Source organism: Neomonachus schauinslandi, chromosome 12, assembly GCF_002201575.2.
Source record: "Neomonachus schauinslandi chromosome 12, ASM220157v2, whole genome shotgun sequence".
NCBI classification, from domain to species: Eukaryota; Metazoa; Chordata; class Mammalia; order Carnivora; family Phocidae; genus Neomonachus; species Neomonachus schauinslandi.
The window spans coordinates 61,205,965-61,226,532 of record NC_058414.1 but is presented as its reverse complement, the minus strand read 5'-3'; the positions used below and the strand labels follow the sequence as shown (position 1 = coordinate 61,226,532).

Here is a 20,568-nt window from a genome sequence, read left to right as displayed (position 1 = left end):
TCTAAGTCAGTCTAGCCTGAAGCATAAAAAACTTTGTAAGGGAACAGTAGCCTCTGTGGGGTGTGCCAACAGGCTGGAGATGGTGACATTTCTTGTTTGGACCGTAGGTGATATAGCAGACTGACAAATGGTTTGCAGATTTTTTGATATTCGTTATAGAACTTTGAGTAGTAGCTTGGTAATTAAATAATCTTTGCAAGATTGAATTAAAAGAAAATAATTTTTCTTAGTGCCACCTCAGTTTATCTTCAAATCAGGGCACGAGACCAAAGGTCTGCTTTTTTCTCCATTTGTAATTTTTATTCATTTGTAAGCTACTGGTTTACATTCAGATTAATATTTTAAGGTTTTTTCAAAATACTTTAAGGTTCTTGAAATCATTTTGACATAAGACATGTACACATATAAGCATATATATACATAGATATTAGGAGTATTGACAGCTACGAATTTTGAGGCAACTGTTGTATCTTTGTGGGATGGGGAGGGCTACAAATAGGCATATTCACCTACTTCCTCTTCTTCTTTTAGGGCTATGGGTAAGCCTTACTTTCTTCAAGTTCCTTGGTCCTCTAGCCCCCAGCGGGTTAAGAACCTCTCTTCTTGCTCCCCAGAGATCCCAAACGTGTCTAGAGTGATATAAAAGTTTACCAGTAGAGCTGGCACTCTCCCTGCGTGTTACTGGTTTCTGGACCCATCTCTGCCAGGGCACAGAGGTTCCCGTGAGGGCGGAGTCTGCCCCCCAGAGCCCATCAGAGTGCCTAGCATGTCCAGGGCTCAAAGGAAAGGTGGGCCCACCTTCGAATTTGCATAAAAATACCCTGCCCCTCTTCTGGATAATTTACATGATAAAGGGGAAAATTTTGCTCTTTTGTTCTTCCTTGTCATTATATTAAAGAAAAGAGAAATGTGTGAAAATGTGTGTATGTTTTTTTTTTTTTAAAGACTGAGGAGTTCATGGCGGGGGCTGTCATCTAAATGAGGGTGAAAATTAGCATGAGTGAGGGAAGGTAAAGATGAAGAAGCACATTGAAAAATATGTGAATAAATATATATATACACATATATACATATTTGTTGTTTTGTTTGAACAAAAGCTCTTTAACTATTTGACTGACATTAGTCTTTCTCCCAGTCAGGAGAGAGAAGTGCATGGGCTTATGAGGGTCTGACCCTGGGTGGATGGGAAATGAATGGTGTGGAGAGGAGAAAACAGGCAGTGTGAAGAGGTATGAGTGGGGAAAGGGTCTGTAAAAGTATAATCTTTTCCCTATCCCATGTTTCACGCCTGTGTTTTAAGAGCAGAATGTATGGTGATCAGGCTGCATAACATGTGGTAAAAAGGATGGAGGCAAGCAGCCACTGACGTGTGAACTTCAGTCAGCCCACAGGACCCATGCCAAGGGGTGCTGTGCCGCAGTGCAGTCCAGGGAGAGCCAGAAGTGGGAGAACTACCCCAACAAGTCAGCCTCAAGTGCATTCATACTTGCCCGGGGTCGGCTCACAGCGGCATAGAATGAGGCGGACAATCAACTGCATGGGCGCCGGAAGAAGGTGGGACCAGCCCCAGAAAGGTATACTGGCCTAGGGATGAGGCTGACACAGAGAGCTCTGGATGCACAGAGTGGTGAATATATATGTGTGCAATGCAGGTCAAGTTATGTGAGTATCAATAAATTCTAAAGCAAGCAAACAAATAAAATACTAGTCCTGTAAAATCAAAACCAAACCCAAGTCCCTAGTTCTTTATCCAAGGCCCTGCATGAGGCATCATGGGGGAAAATACTTCCAAGACGCATCTCCTTGAGGACAAAACCTGGTCATCGGGGAGCTGACAGACCAGCGGGGGAGATGTCATCGACACACATGTACAGTCTCTGTCATATAAGCTCTCCCTGCCAAGGCTGTGAGAACCCAGAGTGGAAGTGGTGGGCAAGTTGCATTGAGTGGCAAGTACTTGTTTCACCCTCCAAGGCGGTGAAACAAGGAAAGTTAGAAAGTGGATGGAAGCATGCTAGAATGGCCTTAAATGTCCTAGACTAAAAACAGGAGTTTGGAACAATAAGATATAATGCTGAGGGGGTGAAATATTAAGGGGTCAACTGAATGTAGGAGGCAGAAAATGCCTTGGGGAGGGTTGTTCCCTTGGAAGTTGAGCGTGTAGGTATAACACTGACCTCTTCCATTTCAAAGGAGTCTGGTGCTTCACTTGCGACATAAGACAAGCTCTTGTGCTTGTTAGTTTGAGTAGAGTTCACCTTTTGAGTTCTATCCTTGACTGACCTCTCAGACATACAGGAAAGAGGAGCCCTCTTGGCCAGTGTGGATGAGCAAGACCATTGCTTGCTCGGAAGACCTCGGGGAGAATGACAAGGTACCAAATCATCACAGGCTTGGAGAGATGAGTGCTCTGCCGAAGGAGACAAATGACTTTGGTCATGGTTGTTTGTCACAACTGGTAACTCTGCTCCACACTCTCCTGATTTTGCAGAGGTGATGAAAAACTTGCCCCTCATCTTCAATGACTCTGATGCTTTTGGGCTGCAGTCTCTCCTAATGCTCTGCTTTGAAGCTCTCTTGAAAAGTTCACCCATTTTTCTTTGATGTTCTTTGGCTTCATTCACTGAGGTTCTTTGCACATTTTCCCCTCTATCTTCCTCTTCAGCTTTGTTTGGCAGGATGTTAACATTATTCATTAAAGATGAGAAGGCATTGGCTACATGGTCCAGGATCTCCAGCTGTCTGAAACGACCTGAACAATTCAAGGAGCACAGAATTTTTAGACTGCATCTTTTCCATGAAACTGCATGAATGTGGTCAAAATGGAAAAGGTTGGTGACACATGTGTTTTCAAGATGGGAAGGACTACAAGCTCTTGAAACTCAAGTTTTTCTCAGTACATGCCACTGGTTATTATAGAGGTGATTCCCCAACTGAAGGAGATGCCATTGTGTCATGGGGAAAGTGAACACCTTTTATACTTGGTTAAATATTCATGACTATATACATTCATATATGCCTGTAGTGTTTATGTGTGAATCCATAAAAACTATAGGCGAGGATGAATCTTAATTTAATCTTATATATTAAACTAAATGGTAAAGAGTGAACCTAGCTCTTTCATATGAGGTGAACTTGCATATTCTTCCATGGCTTTAGGTGGCAGATATCTTAATCATCACTTCCACCATCTCCACCTATACTGTCACCTAATAGTGTGCAAAGATTATGGAATATAGAGTCAGAAGGCCTGGATCCAAATCCCAGGTCAACCAATCCCTGGAAGGGTGATGTCATAGTAAATGAATTAATAGAAATATGGTGCCTAGGGCCTGTGCCAAGCACATAGGAAATGGTCAATTTCCTCATCTGGAGAATGAGGGTAATAATACCCATCTTATGTATCTCTCACACCTGTTGTGAAAAGCACAATGCTGTACAAATATCAGTAGTTAGAGTTATAAATGTGTAAGACTCAGGACGGAAATATATTGTCCTCAATCATCCAAGAGAAGACAGTCATTAATGTGAAAATCCATTTGCCTTTTCAAATGAACCAGCTCCTCAATTTGTAAGTCTTTCTGGATGGTTCATTTAGGCAATTCGCAAGTATTGACTTCATTAACGTATGGAAGGGACCTAGTGCAGCTAGGGCAATTTGGGGACACATTGCCACTTTGAAAGAAAATGGTGAAAAATAGTTTTGGTATCTCCAGATAATAAAACCAAAATGTTGGAAACAGAACACTTTGTTTTCATTACACAGCCTTTTCTCAAACCCGGTGATAGCATGCTCGGTTGCATAGCTCAGCAGTGGTCAAAGGCCACGTTGGTGGGTAAGGACACTGTCCTCTGTTCTGTTGTTTGCACCAGCACAGCAATGCTACTGACTTTCCCATGAGCATATCCTTGTGGCTACCTGCTCCCTTCACCAGAAAAGGGAAGATAGTGACTACCAATCCTTCTACTTTAAAAACTGTGATGGACTTTTCACAGAAGATCGTGATATTTTTTTAAGACCAAGAGGAACTCTTGGGTTCTGAGTATTTTCAGAAGTGTTCTGATGACATTTTCCCCCTAAATTCAGCTTTAGTTGAAACTAAATCTTTTTTTTTTTTTGTGAGCCCAAGGGTATGACTAAATCATAATTGTACTTTTATGATTATCTTAACATCCATCCTATAGCAGAATTGTTAGACTAAGATAAAAATCTATCCATTTAGCTTTGCCCAGTGGCAGTATCGTAGCCAATGAGGTTTATCCGAGGTGCGATTATTACTAATTGAAAAATCTATCCATTTAACTGGTTGAGTCAATTCAAAGAACACAATCTTGTGGTATTAGAGGAGTGGGAGTGTTTTCTTACTGTTTTGTTTTTTGTTTTGTTTTGTTTTTTGTTTGGTTTTGCTTTTGGGGAGACTGAGCAATGAAGCAACTGATTCTCATCCCTTTAAGTTTGAAGCTTTTTTGGGCACCTGGGTGGCTCAGTTGGTTCAGCGACTGCTTTCAGCTCACGTCATGATCCCGGAGTCCTGGGATGGAGTCCAACATCGGGCTCCCGGCTCAGCGGGGAGCCTGCTTCTCCCTCTGACCCTCTCCCCTCTCATGCTGTTTCTCTCTCTCAAATAAATAAATAAATAAAATCTTTAAAAAAAAAAGTTTGAAGCTTTTTTTATGGACTTTGAATGAGACATACTTTCCCTTCTGTTTTTAGAACAACCAACTAATTTTATTATTGCTTGTTTTACATTTGATCATCTCAGTTTTTTTGAATCAGAAGTGTCCTGGTAAGGGTTGAGTGAGAACAGTTACTGTGCATTATTAGCACGGTGTTGATGGTGGAAATAAGAGTGAGGCACAATCACAGGACTAGGGGCCCATCTCCTGGGTCTTCTTTAATCCCTGTGTCAATTTCATCTGTAAAATGTTTACATCACAGCTCAGGTCAAACACTCCCCAAATAGTGAGAAGTGCTATTATTTTCTCCAAAGAAAGAACTGATCAAAGACCTCACATTTCCCTATGTCAGGAGGAGACAACAAAGAATGATACTAATTTCCTCTAAAACGTAAAGAGACATGGCATTGCAATATCTTCAGGGATACATACTCTTTTTTAAAAATTGCATTGTTGAGATTTTGAGACCCATTTCACCCACATGAAAATGGGGGGGAAACAGAAGCTAAAGTGAAAAACCTAAGATATTTGATTGAGAAAGACACTTTATCTCACTTGACTTTCATGAATTTATTTAAAGAACAAATTTCAGAAACAGAATTTTGGCATTTTCTCCAGTCCAGAATTCCACAAACTCTATCCCATGGAGGAGATGTTCTTCAATGCTCCTCCAAGAGGGGTTTTGTATTTATTTATTTTTTATTTTTTATTTTTTATTTTTAAAGATGTTTATTTATTTGAGACAGAGAGAATGAGAGAGAGAGAGCACATGAGAGGGGGGAGGGTCAGAGGCAGAAGCAGGCTCCCTGCCAAGCAGGGAGCCCGATGCGGGACTCGATCCAGGGACTCCAGGATCATGACCTGAGCTGAAGGCAGTCGCTTAACCAACTGAGCCACCCAGGCGCCCGGGGTTTTGTATTTAAATGATTTTGAAAATGCTGCCCTGCATCCTCTCTAGGAGACCCAGAGTGTACTTCAGCATATTAAGCAAATTCCGAAGTACATAAACCTGTTTAACTCCCAGTCATCTTTCCCCCAAATTATTTGAGCATAGTACACATGCTCCAAGAACATCCTAGTAATGTCCTAGAGAAAAGTATTCCATTGAGCACCAGGTGGGGAAAAATAGCAGCATGCGTGATAACTGAGAGGGTAAGGCATAGTTAATCCACAAATCTGGAAATGTGACAGCTTAACACCTACCACTTACAGCTCATGGTGGAATAGGAAGTGTTCTAAGCCTCATACATGAGGAAATTAAGGTTTCACCTTGTGACTGGTGATAAGCTTTGCCAGATCCTGGTTCCTCTGCCTCCTGGGTATGTGGTTATGGTATACATTAGTGCTGTTCACAGGTATTGCATTTTCTTTTTTCTGGACATATGGTAAGATTGCACATTCTCACCCCTTTGGAGTTAAGCATGGCCATGTGACTGATTTTGGCCAGTGAAATCTGACAATGAAATCAATGGGTAAATTCTGAGCAGAAAGAGGTAAGGGTCAAGTATGATTCTCCATTTCCACCTTTTCTCTGTCACTGCAACCAGTGACATTCCAGATGATGCGGCCAAGTCCATATAGGAGGACAACATGGAGCAGATCTTTCCCCCAAACGCACACATGAACCTGCAGCAGACACAACATAGAGTGACCAAGACGTACACATTTCTGTTCTAGGCCACGGCAATAGAGGGCTGATTGCTACTGCACACATCTTCCAGAGAGTCCCTCCTGATACTGTGGCTCATCTGGCCACTCACCCCCATTGCTGAGATTCGGAAGCCATGCAGCCTTCACTTACCGTATAAGTCAGGGTTCTCAATGTCCATTCGCTGCTTTTGAGCTTCAAGAAAAACCCGGATGTTGATTCCTCTGGCGGCTGAGCCACAGCCCAGGAATCTGGCTGGGATTTGTGTACAGATGTCTGGCTCATCTGTACCAAACCCCAGATCCAAGAGAATCTCCACTGGATCTTTTTCCCAAAATTCCAGCCATTCAGGAATGCTGTGGTAAAAATATTAATATCTTTATCCAGTAACAGTTCACTTAACAAAATCTGTTTTTTTTTCTAGTCACCTTGCCCCCCCACCCCAATCTTTCAGAAATTGAGTGAAAGAAATCTAAGTAGACAAATAGATGGTGCATCTACCAGAGCTCATACATACTTACTTAAAGGATAGTCCATCACTCCCACTCAGGGACTGCTTGTCTGTACTTTCTGTGCAAGACCAGTGAGTTTATTTATCTGACTTTCCATTTCATAACAGGCAAATGTTAAGTTAGATAGGGCAGAGAGATTGTGGGTCAGAAGCCAGAAGTAATACACTGATAACCACAAAGAAATGGTAGTTCATGGCAATGTGAAACAGAAGAAAAAAAGCAAAACCCTGTAAACAGTGGAACTCAAAAAAGAATGTTTTTAAAAAGAATCAGTCTGGGAGCATTGTCAGCTACACAGATCTGTTGATGGAAATCACTAAAGGCAGACTCCAAGGACTGATACTTACAAGTAATGATTTTCAGTCCCTAAGTAGGATTAAAATATGTTCTGTATTTTTTTTTTTTTCGGACATGGGTGAGAAGTAAGTGGTTTCTTTAAACTGTTTGACTCAGTTTTGGCACTTAAAATAATAAACTTTGGTTATCTGGAAATTATATTTATGTATACCAGCTACTTCCCAATTACTGCCCTTCTCCTTGGTGACTGGTGCTATTGACTACTGCTTTTAAAACTCACGGACAGTGTGGGAAGCAGAACTTTTGATAAGGTTTTCCTAGGTTTGCTAGGCTCTTTTGTTGCAAGTTCCCGTTTGCCTCTACTTTCCATGCAACACTAAGGAGCTTATTTGAGATAGTTTGGATGATCTATTTTCATGACTTCATCATTTAAATTGGATTAATTACAATTCATTTATTTAGCCATTCACACATTTAACAACAGCCACCTGTAGTCTCCTTGGGCTGGCCCACTTACCACACACTACCCAACATCGCATTCACACTTTCTTATGTGACATAGAGATCTGGTGCTTTGCCTCCTAATTCGATCAAGGAAGAAAAGATAAGCCAAAACCTCTTACTGCAGGGCTTAAATGTCTCAGCTTGGATATCCTAATCATTGGAAACAACTGGAGACCAGGGGTACCAATCACTTGATACCTTTAAATAAAAAAATTTCAAGGGAGAAAAAAATTCTTGCGAGAAATCTAAATTGCACATGAAAGATTTAATCTGTGGTCGTATTGACCACACTGTACAAATTTTTATCCTGCCCATTTATACAAATATTTATGGAACATCTGTCACGTTCCAGGCTCTCTGCTAGGCACCCATGGCACAAAAAGGACCAAGGACATAGTTCTGCCTTCCAGAGGTTCAGAACCTCATGTCCAAGAATGTATTTATTGATTGATTTGTCACTAAACATATTTTTAATACCATTAACTCTTATTTATATTTAATTATGCAAGAAATACCTAAAATACATTCACCTTGTTAAAAAATTATTATATTATACATAAAGCTCTCTTTCCTCTTAGCCATTACCCCCACCAATCCTGACTCCCTTCCTACTAAATTTATATGTATCCTTCTAGATATTTTTCTGTTACATATATGCTTTCTAGTTGTAACTGGTTCGCTCTATAAATAGTAGCATACTCTATGTATCTTTCTGCATCTTGCTTTTTTCCCCTGAAAAATATGACTCGAAGATGATTCTAAGTTCATGTATATAGTTCTCTCTGCCTATTCCTTTTATCACTGTGTAGAATTCCATAAAATGTGTTGGTCAGTAGTTTGTTTGGCCATCTCCAAATTTAGTTCAACAGATATTTAGTTTGATTTCACTGACTCTTTTACATTGTTCTTGCAAGTTGGAGACTTGAAAATCCTTTATTTATTCTCTCATCCGTTCATTCAACAAGTTATTTCTCAAGTGCCTATTTATAATTTCATGAAATCCATTGTCACACCGAATGATTTCTCTGGATGACAAGTGCCTGGAAATCACATACCTTTGTGGTATACTTGCAGCAGAATGGCAAGAGTTGAAACTGGTCCCTCTGGAAAGGGTAGGAGTTTCTGAAAACAGATGCAGCGATCTACAGTCGGAGGAAAATACCAACGATGAGTTGTGTTGATTTAGATAGTCCCCTGGAAGATCATTGTGAATCTTTCCCTTCCAGAACAAACATTTCCATTTCCTCCTCATTTCTAATAATCCCATAATGGCCACACCTTTGAAAAAGAGAGAGCATGCAGTGGAGAAGCTGCTCCTCTTTTCAAGAGCGTTGTGTTACAGAAGGTGTGAGAATTTAAGTGTTAGGTGCCCGCTAGTGCTCATTATAAAGGTGACAGAATGTCTCACTTTTGACAGATGGCAAATCATTGGGGAACCTTTCAGGAACACAGCTCTGTTAAGCACCAACTTTCCAAAGAAGTTAAAATTTTGTGATGAAAGAGGTACGGCGAGCATTCACTGAAGTGACTCTGTATTAATTCCCATATTGGTGAAGGATTCCATATCGCAGGGTTAACAATCTCCAAATGCTGTCTCCAGGGCTCCTGTGGCCATCCATGTGCAACAAGGAGTAACCGACTCCTCTACTACCACAAAAAAGAGTGTCACTCTATCCAAATAGGCCTGCATTGCAAGTCATTTGAAAGTACTTCCAAACAGAATGAAACCCTGTTGTAATATAGTTCAGCTTTATAGAGCTGGGTTATAACATCAGTACATCTAGCCTCATCAGTCAGAACAATCAGTTGGCCCAAGATTGGAATTAATCAAAGAACACCATGTAGATATCAAGTTTCGCTAGGAGACCAAGTTATCTTGAATTTACCTTAGTCCTTGTCCCACATTTAGTCAGAATAGCTGGTCCTTGCCTCTTTGTTCAATTGCTTCTCTGCGTTAAGGTGGAAAAAGTGTGTTTCTGAATAATAAAGACTCTGGTTTTAACAGATGGTTGAGTTTGCTGGGAGCCCCAGAGAGATGCAGAAGATATCCTTTTATTTATTGCCTCCCCTCAGTTTGTTTTAAGCCTGCCATATTTCTGTTTCATTCTGGGTTTGAGGATCACACCTTACTTTGTAATGTTTGGCAGAGCCACCCAGAAACTGCCCTGGCCTTGGATCCAGGAGAATCCCTGTATGTATAGTCATGGTTCTAACCAAGCCATGAGAGCAGGAGTGAGTCACTGACCTTGGCTTTCATTTTCCTCTTCAACAAAATGAGAAAGTTGCCTAAGACATTTCTGGGGTCCTTTAGAGCGCTCTGATTCCGTGAGCAGCAAAAATAGCTAATCTGCTAAGAGGGGAAAACTATGACAAAGTAGCGTTTTACTTGTGACTTGGTGGGAGTCAGAGGGAGACACTATTGAATACTTGGTTTTCAACGAGTTGAGATTATCTTGAAAATGCAAGGGTGGCTGAGGTATGGGAGCAGAGTTCCCAACCTAAAAAGCTCACAGTCTATGCCAGTGGTTCTTTTTTTTTTTTTAAAGATTTTATTTATTTATTTGAGAGAGAGAGAATGAGAGACAGAGAGCATGAGAGGGAGGAGGGTCAGAGGGAGAAGCAGGCTCCCCACCGAGCAGGGAGCCCGATGCGGGACTCGATCCCGGGACTCCAGGATCATGACCTGAGCCGAAGGCAGTCACTTAACCAACTGAACCACCCAGGCGCCTGCCAGTGGTACTTAAACCAGAGTGTTTCTCAGAATCATCTGAGGGGCTTGTAAAAACACAGATCTCTGAACCCTACCTCCAGATTTCCTGACTCCGAATGTCTGGGATGGGCCTCAAAAATTGGCAATGCTATTAAGTTCTGAGGTGATGCTGTTGCCACTGCTGGGCACTACCTTGAGACCTAGTCTACCCTCGTATTAGAGACTCTCGCTGCTTTCTACCTGTAACATTGGAAATCTTATGCATAGTTGACCCTTGAACAACATGGGGGCTAGGGGCACTGACCCCCGACACAGTCAAAAATCTACGTATAACTTTGGACTCCCCTAATACTTAACTACTAATAACCTACTGTTGACTGAAAACCTTACTGTAAGAGTCGATTAGCACATATTTTGTATGTCATATATAGTATATTGTGTTATACAGTAAAGTAAGCTAGAGAAAAGAAAATGATATTAAGAAAATCAAAAGGAAAACACATTTATAGTACTGTATTGTACTTATAAAAAATCTGCCTAGTGAAATAAGTCAGTTGGAGAAGGACAAATACCATGTGATTTCACTCAGATGTGGATTGAAGACACAAAACAAATAAACAAACAAAGAAAAAAGAGATAAACATAAAGCCCCAGACTTTTAAATACAGAGAACAAACTGGTGGTTGCCAGAGGGGAAGTGGGTGCTGGGATGGGTGAAATAGAATTAAGAGTACACTTATCTTGATGAGCACTGAGAAATGTATAGAACGGTTAAATTGTTACATTGTACACCTGAAACCAGCCCTGTATGGTAATTATACTTGAATTTTAAAAATGTCCGCATATAGGTGGACCCACACGTTCAAAGCCACGTTGTTTAAAGGTCAACTGTATTATTGCCCAGCGAACAGCATGGTGATGAATAATATTGACAAGGTGAGAATACGAACGCAACTATTTTATGAACCGGTCCTTCCGAACCGTTGTGTTATAGTAAAATGCCTTTTATGCATATGTTTTAATTAAATTCTTTGCCCACACCCCACACCAGCATTTGTTGATTGAATTTGTTCACTCCTTTATGACGTTGAAAGAAACTCTATTTCTCTCAAGGCTCGTGAAAGCATTCTAGGTGCTGTGGCTAAACCAGTGACAAGATCCCAAGCTCCCTGGCAGTATTAAGGAGTCTCCTCACTTCCATTTCATTTATGAAAGATGTGGTTGTAAAATACTGGAGTGGAGCCATGTGGGTCCCGCCACCTACCTCATGTAGTCCTTCACTGTCATGTGCACCATTCCTTGTTCATGCAAAGAAACTGCAACAAAGAAAAGCGGAGATGAGCTTAATTTCCTTTAAGCACATAGAAGATTTTCTGGTCCTCAAATGAATGAAGAGGGGATTGATTTTCATATCTGAGATGGTATCGACATGAGGTACAAGGCATCTCTGTAGCGAACAAGACAGAATGTAATTAATGGCTAAATTGTGTGACAACCACTTGAAGAAATGTACTTGTTCAGTCAAGAGGGAAGTCGGTGGCAAAGGATGTAGTCCCCAAAGGTTTCATGGAGAAACCGGTACTTGTCTTAGATTTTTAAGAACGGGTAGAATTTGATGGATGGAAAAGAGGTGTGGCCAAGCGCGAAGAGTGTCTGTAGCAAGTCTGATGAGATCATAGGGCATTTTGGAATACTCACTCGTGGTCCACAAGGTGGAGGAGCAAGGGTGGGGACAGGCAAAAGAATACACGAAGGACCCCGCATTTGTGGACCGTCTGCCATGCATTTGTATCTGCTAATCCTTATGACAGTCTTAAATTTAGGACCTATCCTGATTTTTCAGATGAGGGAACAGACTCACAGGAGTTGAGTAATGAGCCCGTGATCACATAGTCAAAAATAGCAGATATAGGAATGTATCATTACCTCGATGACTGATTACAGCAATTACAGTTACTATTTACTTAGCTTTAAGTTTATCGGAGGCAATGTGCTAAGCACGTTGCATGCACCACCCCTTTTAATTCGTACAACAAATCTATGGAATAGGTATTACGAATCCCTCTTAACAGAGAGGCAAACTGAGACCAGCAGGAGGCCACAGCTTATTTTTATTTGTTGCTGTTGTTTCTTTTCAAAACACCACACTGCCAATACAATGTCCTGTAGCTTATTTGAAAACCAGAAAGAAGAGTTTATAGGTATGTGTTGGGCCATGGATTTTGAGCAAACAAATAAATGTGAGAGAGATGATGCTGAAGGTCCATTTGCCTGGTTAGTGGTGCTGAGGACAGATGAGAAGAGCTAAATGTTGGGAGGCTCCTGAACGAGCCGTGGCCACCTGAAGGATCTGTGTGTCATGATGTAACGCTGCAGCAGGCGTCTGCAGAGGGAAACGTTCAGAACAGGGGCCAGTTCCTCCGGAAGTTCACCAGCCTTCTCATTTCCTCTCACGGTGGCTTTCCTGGGGGCGAATGTGTGACTTGTATAAAACTGGAAGACTCACCACCCAGCACTTCCGTGAGAAAGTCAAGTTTCTCATCACAAGAAATATATGCAGGCGGGGAGAAATTTTGGAAAAACAAACCTAAATGATTGAAACATATTAAAAAAAAAAGGGTTGAAAATAATAAAGGGCTCTTCAGCCCTTCAGAGTTCTTGCCTGAGTAGGAGACTATGAATAGATCTCTAGGTATCTGTGAACTTGCCTTCGAGTGCCAAATTTTGGGGTGGAGATTAGAATACGTGTAGTTTCCAGCTGTTTTTTCTTTCTTTTCTTTTTGAAGATTTTATTTATTTATTTGACAGAGAAAGTGAGAGAGCACAAGCAGGGGGAACAGCAGAGGGAGAGGGAGAAGCAGGTTCCCTGCCAAGCAAGGAGCCCGGTGCGGGGCTCGATCCCAGGACCCTGGAATCATGACTTGAGCCAAAGGCAGAGGCTCAACCATCTGAGCCACCCAGGCGCCCCACCAGCTGTTTTTTCAAAGTCTCAGTGACCCTGCTGAATGGGGCAGGAACACTGGTCTAGAAAGATGAAGCCTCGAAGCCTATCACTGAGGTGTGAGCATACAGTGAGTTCTTAACTAAGCCCAGAATACACAACTACAATTTTAAAAGGTAGCAAGAGTGTGGTTGCGATAAATATCTGCCCTACAAAAACAAATGGAACTCTGTCACACAAGAGTCATAGGGAGTGAAAAATATAAATCCATGATGTGCTTTTCCAGCACTGGGACCAAGCCATTTAGAGTCTCACAGGACAGTATGAAATTATTATTCCTTGCCTGTTGGAGGGTTTGTTGGGTTTTAGTTTAGTTCGGTTGTTGTTGCTTTTTTCCACTTTGCTAATTTGTAAGATAAACTTCTTGGGCTTGTCAGGGTTAGGTCCTTGTTCCCTTTGCCCGTTTTCAGTAATGAACCTGAACCCAGAGGCACCAGCCGGTGGCCCAGTTCTCGCCAGCCCTGGGGTTCCTAGAATTTCCTTAAAATTCAGAAGATACAGCAGCATTGGCCCAGATCTCTTCAGGGAGCAATGTGTTAGAGCCCACTTGTGCTGCAAACCTCTGCAGTCTCCATCCTACTCACTTGGTTCATTAGCAGTTACCTGCCTGGCTCCCGGGAGCATTTGAGTCTGCTACTTCTGACCACAAGAATTTGACACTGAGGGAATGCCACCATGGGACACACTGCTCCTGTTACCCTGCATTTACTCAAGCTTCTGTAGGCATCATGCTCCAGGCTGCCCCAGGCAGAAGGTGGTTCATCTATGGATGTTCCTGTATCCATCCCATGAGGCCCTGCCTGCTAGGATCTCCTTACGTCCTTCTCGCTTCTTTAGTGGCTTCGTCTTGCTATTTTCCCCAATTTATTTTTTCCTTCTAAGATACCCGTATTAGGCTTTTAAAACCAGATTTTACACTTTAAAAGCAATGGTGGATTGAGGAAGGAAAAAAAATAATAAGGTCCTCCGATCCCTAAGGCTCATAAGGGGTGATTTGGAAGAGAATTAAAGCAAGAAAAAAAGTTCTCTGCTGTACTCACTACATCCCATTGCATGGGTTAAAATGCCAGTTCTGATTCCCTTTTAGATACTTGAGTCTCCAACCGCCCTCCCTACTGTTAGGTGGACTTCTGCCATCTGAAGCAGCACACACCGCACTTAACCCTGCAAAATGTATTACTGGAGAAGATGTAGTGAAATATGCAGAAGGCACTAATTAGCACCTTTATTGGCTTAGAAAGCATTTTTTATTTTGGTTTTCCTAAGCATTTCTGACTGATTCATGGAAGACATTTGGTTCTTTGGAATATCGTCCAATAGACTAATCAAATTACATTTTCACAGGGCTCTAAAATAATAGCATTCTGCAGCTTTCTGTATATTTAACTCCTGCGTGACCAAGACTCGGAGTAGAAGCCATCAGCAGGGCTTATTTGTCTCAGTTTGCACATGATAACAATCTATATTCTTACAAAATAAAAGATTTCTTCGTTCTCCCTGACACTCATGCTCAGAATCTTAAAGCCAATTGTAATGCTCTGCTCTTCTCCACTCACATATCTGCTTATTTTCCGGATGCAGCTGACTCCTCCTCTCTCTTCCAGCGCTGAGCCCAAGCCCTCGTGACCTCAAGCCTGAGTTCACAACAGCATCTTCCCAAGGTGTGCACCATCTTCCTCTCGCCAGGAGAAACACTGGAATCTGTCATCTCTCTTCTTAGAAACCATTCATAACTCACTCTAATAGAGATGGCAAGTGTGTAACACGCCTGGTTCCATTCCCCAGCAATGCACCGATGGCAGCTATCACTAATTATTCATGACCTTCTGTTCAGGTGAACAAAGATACAGTCTCGCAATTCTCCTCAACACAAACCCCAGTTACAACTGCCTCTCCTTTGACTGGAACCTGAGATGATCTTCATACATCAAGTGTGATTGCCTCTTTCTGGATTTTAAGGCGTTTATAACCAGACAACACCCTATTTATGAGAAAAATTTCCACCTTTGTTCCCCAGCCTGAAACCATTTCTCTAGTCTGACCGCCTTCTATATGCTTTCTTGCACACATTTGGTTTTCTTTTCATTCTGTGCCTTTGTTCAAGCTCCTTGAACCAAGTGACATTGTCTTCCTTTGCCTCTTTGTTTTTTTTCAAACCCGTATCGTTCTTTGACTAGCTCAAGTTGCTCTTCTTTGAAGATTTCCCAATCTGACTTACATCAGCTTCATTATGGACCAGTTTTACTGAGATCTTTTGTTGACTAACTTTGGGGAAATCATATGTGTTAGAGATCATTCCTACCTCAGTGGGATTTACAATTTTGTTAGTGAGGCCGCTCATATCCCTAATAATTTGAGGCAGCATGGACCAAGTGCCATATGGGTAGAACCCATCATGGATGTAACTGGTGTGTGGAAGAAAACTTGAGGCTCTTAGTGCAGGTGTCAGGAAGGGCCTTATAGAGAATATGAGACCCAAGGCACAGCTCAAAAGAAGGCAAGAGGAGAACAGAACAGGAAAGACTTTAAGACAGGAGACATTAGATGAAGAAAGGTAAAGCGTCAGGATAGCAATGAAAGCGGATAAGACAAGAGGGTCTTGTGAAACATTGGCACAGATTGTATTCAGATTGCAACAGTCCTGGGAAGTCAGAATGACATAAGTGAGAGCAGGAGCCATGCACTCTATGTCTTTGTATTCTCCACTAGCACAGTGCTTTCTTTTCTTTTCTTTTCTTTTTTTTTAGAGAGAGAGAGAGTGCAGAGGGAGAGATAATCCCAAGCAGGCTGCACGCCCAGTGGGAGCCCAATATGGGGCTCAATCTCACAACCCTGAGATCATGACCTGGGCTGAAATCAAGGTCGGATGCTCAACCGACTGAGCCACCCAGGAGCCCCTCTACTAGCACAGTTCTTTGCTCTGAATGCTTTTGTTTGATAAGCATTAAGGGAGCATCTATTATGTTTAACTGGATTTACATCGACCTCATCTTATAGGCCACAGATTTTAGAATTTGATCTTGTAAGTTCTTATTTAATAAATTCCTCTGGAAAGATGTAACTTTATCCTTCAAGGACCTCTCTGGGGATTGGAGAAGAAATATCTAAATATTAAAAGGACAAATGAATTAACCACCCCTCAAGTAATCAATGGCTCCAAGTTGATCTTTGACAAAAACTTTTTTTTTTTTGCTGTAGACATTGGATCTGGTTTTTTCCCCTCACAGTTATGCTTTGCTGTGTTATAAACAAGGGCACATTATATAAAGCTTTCCAGTGACACATGCATTCGTGTAGGTGTCTGTCCCAGCAGGGTAACTCCAATGCACTCTCACAGGGCAATGGTACAAAGTCTAATTTGTTCTTCAGTGGTGGGAATGGGCTTGTCGAGAACCAGCTCCTCTCCCCAGGCTTTCTTATATGGAATCTGGGATTAAGAAGAATCAGCAGCCTGAGAAGAACCAGCTCCTCTCCCCAGGCTTTCTTAATATGGAATCTGGGATTAAGAAGAATCAGCAGCCTGAGAAGACAGACCTTCACATCCATGACCACATACCATTTAGCACCCCAATTGAGCCCAAAGAGGTTCTGACTGTCCTATTGTGTTTGTGGTTATGGAAGGTCCACGGATCCTCAGTGAGCACAAACTGAGAATCAAACTTGTGTTTGCTTATGATGTTGGTGACCACTATGAGGATCTGCACCAGTGGTGGTGGTTCTCAGAAAGGGAAAAGCTAAAGAAATTGAAGGATGCCCAAAAGGGTCTTCCCTGTAAGTCACGCGTGTGCCTTGAGCAGACAATGCTCTGGAGATATTTAGGATGACTGCCAGACCACTCAGCTAAGATGGCCAAATATTTGTCAGAAGGCAGGGCAGACAGCGAGAGGGCAACCTTTTTTTTTTTTTTTTAAAGATTTTATTTATTTATTTGAGAGAGAGAGAATGAGAGAGAGCACATGAGAGGGGGGAGGGTCAGAGGGAGAAGCAGACTCCCTGCCGAGCAGGGAGCCCGATGCAGGACTCGATCCAGGGACTCCAGGATCATGACCTGAGCCGAAGGCAGTCGCCCAACCAACTGAGCCACCCAGGCGCCCGAGAGGGCAACCTTTTTGAAAGCCGACCTTCATGTGGCTTTCCAGAGGAATTATATGATGCATCTTTTTTATTTTAAGATCCAGATACGGTCATTTTACATTTCCATAGACACTACTCAATTGACATAAAAATTAGTTCTACTCTAAAAAATTTCAATTCTGGAGGACTGTGTCCTGGCTCTGAAGGCAGGTGCACCAGAACCAGATGACCTGGAGAGAGAAGCAAACGCCAGTGAGCTCAGCCACGATGCTCACACTTTGACTTTTCTCGCAGGGGGATTGGTGCAGGGCTTGCTTTCCTCCTGGGGGCTCCCATGCATAACACATAGAGTAAATGATCCTGGGCCTTTGGAACGGCAATGTGGCTCCAGAGTCAGACAGATCTGAATTCAAATCTTGACCCCCTTACCTACTAAATGAGCTACTTTGGGCAAGTTACTTAACCTTTCTGAGTCTCATTTTCCTCCTTGCAAAAGTTAGTAACAGTAATATTTGCCTTGGGAGATGGTTTGGGTAAATGAGATAACATAGGTAAAGTACCTAGGCTGTGTGCCCTTTGTGTGTATTCATTTTTCCCCTCCCGGTTCTACTGATGAAGAGGCTGACATGCCAAGGGTGAAGGGCTTTATCTAGCATGATGATACTGAGCACAATGGGAAATGGGCCAGCCAGATTCCAGTTTAATAAAAATGAGACTTTAGGTAGCCACAGAGCAGCATGAATGCCAAAGAGTCACCATAAAAGGCCAACACCCCATCTTGGCCATCTCTAAATTCAGAAGGAATTCAGCAATAGGACCCCTGAAGCCTTATGCCACCTCCCCCACCCCATTTTATCTGGGACTCAGTCCAAGACCTGGAGGCCCACTGGAATGCTTTCTATGGGATGTACTATGTCACCTGTAAGCTGAGCAGGCACTTGGATCTTGTTGCTACTTCATTGTATGAAGACCTCAGGAGTGACCAATGAGGGAATTTAGCCTTAGAATAAATTCTACTTGTAGTGGGTTGAATTTAATTTCTGTATCTGAAATCTCATTTTATTTTTTTAAAGACTTTTAAAGGTTTTATTTATTTATTTGAGAGAGAGAGCGAGCGAGCACAAGTGGGGTGAGGGGCAGAGGGAGCAGACTCCCCTCCAAGCAGGGAGCCTGATGTGGGACTCGATCCTAGGACCCCGAGATCATGACCCGAGCTGAAGGCAGATGCTTAACTGACTGAGCCACCCAGGCGTCCCTGAAATCTCATTTTAGAATGCATCCTTTATTTAGAAATAGGGTTTTTGTAGATATAATTAGTAAAAGTGAGGTCATACTGGATTAGGATAGGTCCTATGTCCTTACAGAAAGAGAAAAGCTTTCCCTCCACAAGGAAAAGCGGCCATGTGGAGACAGAAGCAGAGAATGGAAGGCCGTCACCACAAGCCAAGGAATGTTGAGAATTTCTGGGAGCCATCTACAACTAGGAAGAGGCAAGGGAGGATTCTTCTCTAGACCCTTCAGAGAGAGAATGACCTTGTCGACACACCTTGAATTCAGATTTCCAGCCTCCAGGACCATGAGAGAATAAATTTCTGTTTGAACCCACCAAGTTTGTGGTAATTTGGTATAGCTGCCCTAGGAACGAATGCACCACTCTGCGTCATACTAAGATTGCACGAGCTGTTCTGGGATTTTTCCCTCCAGTTGCGAACATTCTTCTCTCTCCTCTTCCATTTCTTTTCATCTTGCCACAGTTCTCCTTGCCACCCTCACCATGACCTTCAGGTTACCAGTTGCTGGTCCTGTTCTAGCTTCCACATTTTTTCAGTATGACTCTTGGCTTCTCTGAACTCTGCATTTAGTGGTCTCATTGTGGCTATGACCAGTATGCAGAGGGCTGATAGGATGCTGGGCTTCAAGTTCCTCTGACCTCTTCTAACCAGCTGTGCCCCCAAACCACGGTGCTTGATCACTCTGTGGCCCAGATTCTTCACCTGCAAAGCTCAGATGAACACCAGCCTTGCTCCCACACAGGTTACTGAGTTTAAAATATGATAGATCATAAAGAGCCTTGTAAAAATGAAGGCTCAATTAAACTTCTAAGAGGCTATTCCATTATTATTAAAACCTTCACTGAAGACAAAGGACCTGGCAAATGGGAACTGTGCATTTCTGATGTGCTAGCCCTTCTTTCCTCCAGCTTTGCACCTCCTGTCTGTGCCTTTACGCTTCACCTACTTGATTCAGAGGTGGAAGGGTCATGGTTGTCTCATTTCTGGGAAGTGAAGCTTTTAATAATACAGTTACTGACAACACCGGAGTTAGTGCCAGGCCTCCCACCATGCCCTGGGCAAGATGAAACATCAGGGGGATCTGACATTTCATGCCGGCTGTATTTCTTAATTCTTGCCTCTTCTTTTCTTTTTCCCTTTCTTTTTCCCTTTCTTTTTTCCTTCCTTCCTTCCTTCCTTCCTTCCTTCCTTCTTTTCTTTCTTTCTTTGTCAAGATCTTATTTTTAAGTAATCTCTACACCCAATGTGGGCCTAGAACTCACAACCCCAAGATCGAATCACATGCTCTACCAACTGAGCCAACCAGGCACCCCAAGTTCTTGCCTTTTCTTGATTCTGCCCTACTATAAACAGAGATACTTATATTCAGTTTATTGGCAAACATCTTTAGAGATTTGGGGATCATGGAACTTTTATATTTAAAAAAATAAATAAGCTAGAAGGAGGAAATTTCAATGATATACCTAGTTTTTTGTTTTTGTTTTTAGTAAAAAAGTCCCCAATTTAAACTGCTTTGTAGCCAGTGGTCAATCTTAATTTGTCAGTGGAAGAAGTGAGATAATTAAGATCAACTGAGTAAGTAACCATTAGACTAATAGTTTTCCCCTCTAATCATTAAACTCCTAATTTACGTCATTTTTCTACGTACATTATTTATGGTATTTCATCAGTTTTAAAGCACACATTTTTTCACATTTTAACATCTATGAAATCAGGAAGTGTCTTGTGGCCAATGTTGCCTTTCATTTATAATTGCCAGGGCTTGCTATTTTATTTTCCTGAATAGTACTTAACACGTGAACGCATTTCCTTCTTTCCTTCCTTCCTTCTTTCCTTCCTTCCTTCCTTTCTTT

At 42.1% G+C, this 20,568-nt stretch overlaps 1 protein-coding gene and 1 pseudogene across 1 annotated transcript in view; one reads left to right on the top strand and one right to left on the bottom strand.

The window, feature by feature from the left end:
• Nucleotides 1-20,568, bottom strand: part of ITPRID1 (ITPR interacting domain containing 1) — an 85,937-nt gene that overhangs the window by 57,410 nt on the left and 7,959 nt on the right. Inside the window, 4 exon segments of the mRNA XM_021689549.2 lie at nt 2,178-2,752; nt 6,479-6,681; nt 8,694-8,780; nt 11,613-11,664. Of these exon segments, the coding sequence (XP_021545224.2) occupies nt 2,178-2,752; nt 6,479-6,681; nt 8,694-8,780; nt 11,613-11,664 (917 nt within the window).
• Nucleotides 4,222-4,336, top strand: LOC123326468 (annotated as a pseudogene).